The sequence below is a fragment of the Cyprinodon variegatus genome, unplaced genomic scaffold, assembly GCF_000732505.1.
Source record: "Cyprinodon variegatus isolate N-32 unplaced genomic scaffold, C_variegatus-1.0 Scaffold111, whole genome shotgun sequence".
Classification (NCBI taxonomy): Eukaryota; Metazoa; Chordata; class Actinopteri; order Cyprinodontiformes; family Cyprinodontidae; genus Cyprinodon; species Cyprinodon variegatus.
In genome coordinates, this window is record NW_015150564.1 from 557696 (window position 1) to 564136 (window position 6441).

The 6441-nt window shown below is 43.0% G+C and overlaps 1 protein-coding gene across 4 annotated transcripts in view; it reads left to right on the top strand.

Moving 5' to 3' along the window:
• LOC107084920 (rho GTPase-activating protein 29-like) overlaps positions 1-6441 on the top strand; it is a 42224-nt gene extending 35783 nt beyond the window's left edge. For 3 of the 4 annotated variants that reach the window (XM_015374984.1, XM_015374986.1, XM_015374989.1), the window contains 8 exons: positions 1164-1262; positions 1378-1541; positions 2266-2454; positions 3474-3611; positions 3697-3932; positions 4027-4327; positions 4413-4521; positions 4617-6441. In XM_015374984.1, the coding sequence (XP_015230470.1) occupies positions 1164-1262; positions 1378-1541; positions 2266-2454; positions 3474-3611; positions 3697-3932; positions 4027-4327; positions 4413-4521; positions 4617-5575 (2195 nt within the window). In that variant the 3' untranslated portion in view covers positions 5576-6441. The remainder of the gene's footprint in view (positions 1-1163; positions 1263-1377; positions 1542-2265; positions 2455-3473; positions 3612-3696; positions 3933-4026; positions 4328-4412; positions 4522-4616) is intronic. The other variant, XM_015374985.1, reaches the window with a different exon arrangement.

Genomic DNA, 6441 nt, shown 5'->3' on the forward strand with positions numbered 1-6441 from the left:
CTAATATACACAACGGTTAAAATAAGAATCATGTCCTTCCCCACTGAGTTGCGTCCCAGTGTTCATGGGGATGGACGTCTGTGTCTTTGGCAGGCGTAGAGCTAACAGAACTGGCAATGTTGCGAGGCCACAAAAAGTCCCTCCCCTTTGATAAACGACCAATCACATTCACTTTATTCACTCGTGTAAAGTTGGGCATCACTGGGAAGAATTACGAAATGCAACTGTTGGAACAGCCGCTTCCCTATAACTTTAAAGACTAAAATACATGACAGACTGTCAGACAAAACTGTTATGGAGTTTAAAGGAGTTTGGTTAAAATATTCCAAGATTCCATAAAATGTAATTCAATTAAAAAATACTTGATTAATAATATACTTGGAAATTAAACATTGGTTTATAATGGTTTAATCCCTCACCCAGAAATGGAAAGAAAGCATTTCCTCTTCAACCTAAACTGATAAGCTGGACGGGGATTTATCAGACAGATAGAGATCTGCTGCTAGTTGGAAGGGTCTAAAGAAGAAATTCACTCTAGTTATGGAGAATGCTGTTGGATGATGAGACCAAATGGGAATTCTTTAGGCCTATATGCAAAACAGGAAGTGAGTCGTCAAGGTGAAACGTGGTAATGGCATTCGGCTGTAAAACACCTTCTAAACTAATCAGAGTTGTTTTTAAGACTGGTCTGTATTAGAAGACCATCTACAGCACCTGAGCCTGGAGCAGAGGTTCTCCTCCCAGCAGAACAGTTCAGTCAAACAGCTTAGGTACAAATAGCCCTTGTTGATTGGTGTGGGTGGGTATGTGTGCATAATCAATTGGGACTCATTATTAAGGATTTGCTCATCTCATCCCCATTGACCAACAGAAAGGTGTAAACGATGTGCTATAAATGTATCCCAGGTTAGAGTTCCTCATTGGGTTCTTCAGTATTATATAAATATGTAATGGTCCCGTTAGCAACCATTAATCAACCTTTGTTTATGCTAATCACCAACATTTTCCAAAGTTGTTTAAGCATCAACGGCGGGAATCCAAAACCTTTCCAGATGTTGCTTTAAAAAATCGGATCTTCTCCGTAATTTCACTGTGAGCATTAGTTACACATGCGTTCTGATCTGAGATGTGGGCTTACATGTGTGTTCTGCCATTTTGTTCAGGGGATTTCAAGAGAAGGTTGCCAAGAACTCCCTCTACGGGTACCATGTCGTCTGCTGATGACCTGGATGACAGAGAGCCCCCCTCCCCGCTGGATAACGGTGAGTGAAACCAGAACTGTTTATTGGATGTATTTGACCATTTTTATTGGAGAGAGTTTGTTCTTTTTCCTTTTTTATTTATTTTTAAAGCCAATTTTCCCCTTTTCACTCTCAGGTTTAAGTGAGATGATAATAGAGACAGCCAGCTCCCCAGGACCATTCAGAAACACCCAGATGTCCAAAGCAGCTCAGACACACAAGCTGAGGAAGCTTCGCGCTCCGTCCAAATGCAGAGAATGCGACAGTCTGGTTGTGTTTCATGGAGCAGAGTGTGAGGAGGTAAGCTCACATTCCTCGCTTTATTTGATTCAGTTTGTTTCTTTTTAATGAACACAAGGAAACCCATCCAGGCCAAAACCTTACTGTTCAGACCTTTTTTAGTAATTCCAGCTCGCTGCATTCAACCTTAGGAAAAAGACTGCCAAAGTCGCACAACAGCTTCTTTATCACCCGCGGGAGCAGAAATTTCAACAAAAAAAAGCCACTTTCCCCCCCCAATCGAAACGCTTGAAAGGGAGGGAATTAAAAGGAAAAGTTTAAAAATGGTCACATTCTCTCCTTGGAGACCAAACCCGCCGCTTGGTCTCAGTCGGGGGACTGAAGAGGCTTTGTTTGTCTTCTGAAGAGTCCTCTCCATCATCCTTGTGAAGCCTCCATCTGCTGTTGACTTAAGATCAAGTTTCTGTCCATATTTATGAGATACACCAAGGAAGGCAAATAAAGGAGTTAGTGGAAAAAGATTATGTAATGCTGGTTGACATATTGACAGGAAACTGACTTAAACATTCATGTGGCTCCAGTGTTCTGGTTATAAGGAAATCTTGGCTTAAATTTAGGTTCCCATGAAGCAGTTATCAGATTCCTATTTGTAGCTGCATATTTACGCATTTCCTGTTTCTTTTTATTTATGCTTCCTTATAAGAATAATAAGGGAGTTTTAATCCATGGTTTGTTATTGAATCGTTTTATCTTATAGCGTTTTGTTCTAATGTCTGGTTTGCAGTGTTCCCTGGCCTGTCACAAGAAGTGCCTGGAAACCCTGGCCATCCAGTGCGGCCATAAGAAGCTGCAGGGCAGGCTTCACCTGTTCGGCATCGACTTCACCCAGACCGCCAAAAACACCCCTGATGGCGTCCCCTTCATCATCCGCAAATGCACATCTGAAATAGAGAACAGGGCGCTTAATATCAAGGTATTTAACATTTTTGCTTCCACATATACAGGCCTATCTAGTGTAGAACTATCCACCATTGATACACAATGATTTATTTTTTTTTCTGAAATGAAACATGAATGATAATTCCTTTATTTATAGACAAAAGAATGCAATTTAGCTCATTTTCTTTTAATTTTATTGATTTAATGCTGTTCGGTACATTTTGATGATACAGAATTGATGATGTTATGATCAAGGGCTGTGTCATTAGAGTGGATTTCAGCTGTTTGATTTGACTAGATTCCTTTTTTATGAGGCAAATTAAAATGGCAGCTCTGTCTGACCGACTGCCCACTAAAACCATTGTGGATGAAATATTCTTCAACTGGTTCAGTTCTAATGTGCTGTAGTTACAGAAAAGAATGGGAAGTTTAGAATCTGCTGGCTTTTCAAGGATTTTCAGTATGTTTCTGCAATTATTTATTTAGAAATATCTTTTTCAAGGCCAAAAAAAGACTTTTTCGTTGTTAAATCACAAATAACTCAAACATTGTGACCGCTGCATTACTGAACCAGTAAAAAAGTTTTGCATTTAATTATATAGCAGTCCTGTTTTGTTTTTTTTTGTTTGTTTTTTATTTTTCAGCTTGAAAGGCCTCAAAAACAAAATGAGCTGAAAAGGTTAAATGATGGAAATCCCTATAAAGTTCAGTCTGGATGTGAGGAATTATCTCTCACAAATAAATGTTAAAAATATTTTTTTTAGTAGAGTTCTGAAATCACTGACTGCTGAAATCCATCCTGTTAATCAAAGATAGGAAATAAACATTAGATTAGATTTGAATACCGGTAATAAGATTCTTTCTTCGCCTCTAAGAGAAACGCAGAAGCAAAATGACACACGCCTTGATTTAAAAGTTAACTAAACAGTTTTCAGGTTGCATGGCCTTTCTCCCCGTGTTTTTTAAGCGTTGGCCTCTGGTTTCTCCTTTGTGAGTCATAAAAGGCCATCCAAGTCTGCCGTGCTGAAAGCGTTTTGTTTTTGTGCTCTGAAGGGGATCTACCGCGTGAACGGTGCCAAGTCCCGGGTGGAGAAGCTGTGCCAGGCGTTTGAGAATGGCAAAGACCTGGTGGAGCTGTCTGAACTGTACCCCCACGACATCAGCAACGTTCTCAAGCTCTACCTGAGACAGGTAGGCTGCTTTCTCACAGCATTTAAGATAAAAAGAGACATGACTTTTGCTGGAATGTCTGCTGATTCCACTTTGTCCTCTCCAGCTTCCAGAGCCGCTCATCCTGTTCCGTTACTACAACGACTTCATCGGTTTGGCCAAGGAATGCCAGAGTATCATCGTGGAAGAACTTGAAGCCCAGCGGCTCAGTCCAGAAAGCATCACATCCACCCAGGTCAGCGTGGAGCTCAACAGGGCGTTGTTCAAAATCAAGGATCTGCTGAGACAGCTGCCTCCGCAGCATTACAAGACCCTGCAGTTCCTCATAGAGCATCTTCACAGGTAGGAAAAGGAGGAAGTTCTCCAAACAAAACATTAATACTTCAACATAGCAGCTGATCTTCTTAATGCTTTGTCTCTTTTCTCTAATTTTAAGGGTGAGCGAGTGTTCGGAGGAAAACAAGATGACTGCCAGTAACCTCGGCATCATCTTCGGCCCAACGCTGATCAAGCCGAGGCAGGCGGACGCTGAGGTTTCCCTCTCCTCGCTGGTGGATTACCCCTACCAGGCACTTATTGTGGAGCTTCTAATCCGACACTACCAGATGATTTTCGACACCCCCCTCAGCCCTCTGCGTCACACCTCAGCCACAGAGGCGGATTCTCACCCCCGCCTCAGCCAGCAGGAGAAGGAGCAGCTGAGCAGACACTCCAAGTCGCTGGGAGACATCAAAGAGGTGAGAACTTTTCAGTTATCAGCCTTCTGGTTTCTTTAAATCTGCCCCTTTTTTGTCTGTTAATACTTATTTTCTGATTTTACAGCAGAGCTCAAAGGTGTTTAAGAGGCATTCCTCTGTAATTCCTTCTGCGCACTTATTGGCTGAGGTACAGGAGACCGCATCAACGCTCGATGGAAGTGATTTTGAACCCGGTCAGTGTGTTTCAGCTTCATAAAACACATTCCTTAAAGGATCAGGAAAGATCTGGATTGGTAAAATATTGACTCTTTTTGATCTGTGTTTAAAGGAGACGAGGTGGACTCGGCGACTCTTAATGGGATGCTGTCATCAAGCGTCCCTGAGATCCCCAAACCCGGGGAGAAGGGTCTCTGCCGCTCCCAGAAGGTCACTGTCAGCAGGGTCCAGCTGCGACACCCCCGCAGCAAACTGTCCTCCCGGCCAATGAGCATGCCGGCCGAGCGGGTTCTCGGCCGAGGCCAGGTGGATGAGAACAACACCCGGAACAGCGCCACCTGGGAGAACAAGAAGGGAGGTAGCTGCGACCAGTCCATCGAAGAGGTGGACGAGACTGAGAATACCAAACTGCGCGCCGGCGCTCATTACAGGAGCACATTCATCGACACGCAGACGCTGAGGAGAACATGGGACAAACAGTATAAATACGAAGTGGCCTCCAGAGCCGCCAGGCTGGCAGCCAGCTCCCCTTCTGAAAGCTCAGAGCTGGACGGCAGCAGCTTATCGTCGTCTGTGCCGTCTGCGTTAAACCTCGGGACGGCAGGGACCACCATCAGCACCATATACCCCAACAGACCGTACACGGTGGCGGTTCGACCCAGCAGGACTCTAAAGAGGGAGGACAACGTGTCAAAGAACAGCACGATCGCCACAGTTTTCAGAGCTCCAAGGACTCTGCAGCCTCCTCCAGGAACCTTCTACAAGCCTCCTTCTAGGAGCAAAGCCAAGGGGCTGCAGAGCTGCAAGTTAGCTAACAGCGCTGAGGAGGAAGAAGACGAGGAGGATGACGACGACGAGGATGAGGATGATGACGAGGAGGAGGAGGAACTGGGCATTGAAATAGAGGTTTCAGTAGACGAGCCTCTGGAGGAAGCCGACCAGGCGTCCATGTCTCAGTCCCCCAGCTCCAGCCCTGAAGAAATGGGGCCAAACCAGACCAAACCAGTATACCAGAGACTGCGGCCGCGGCGCCTCCAAGAGGTAGAACACAGAGAGGCTCATTTTGTCTGAAACTTCTGAGCTGTGAGCTAAAATAGGCTGCGCTTGAAGCCCAATGAGTTCCATATCATCCCAAAAAAGGAGAAGATGCTGGAAGCAGCAGAGATATTCATCCCCAAATAAACAGGACGCACTTAAACTACTACAGATACTTCAATCCTTATCCCGTCACTCGCTCAGAACACCATATTTATAATTTCTATAAAACTGTGCAATTATGTTTTTATATATATATATATATATTTTGTACAAAGTTTCTACAGATTCATTATGGATGTTTGTTTTAATGCCAAAAAAGTTGGGTGGGAATCATTGGATTAGTGCTAATAATTGAAAGTACAACACTGAAAACAATCCAGTGCACTTAAACCCGACATGAATACTCTTCTGCAGATCCGATGGAGCTGTGTTTTATCTACTGTGAGAAGGAGTGTTTTAATCTGTTACAAGAAGGTTATTGCTCTAATGATTTGTGTATAAAGCTGGTGAAATACTGCAGACATCCACATTTGATAGTGGAGTTCTGTAAAGAGAAAGGATCGCAGAAGCTAGTGATCCTTTTGCTTTTACATTTTTAAACTTGGATGATGCCAACTTGTCTGACAAGTTTTTGCTTTGTGTTTTTTTTTACAGTTGCCACTAATTTGTTTTTCACTTTTTTTTTTATATCACCTCGAAAGTTTAATAGCCAAAGCTGTATTTTTACAAAACGTAGTCGTATCAGTAACACAGACCTTACATGTTCATTGTAATAGGAAGAACACCCTTTTATTTAAGCAGTTTTTATTTTCTTTGTAACGTTCATGTGTAATAAAATGTTCAAAGGTTCATTTGTAAAAAGAAAAAAAAAGGAGAAAAAAACAGGTACATTTAAACAA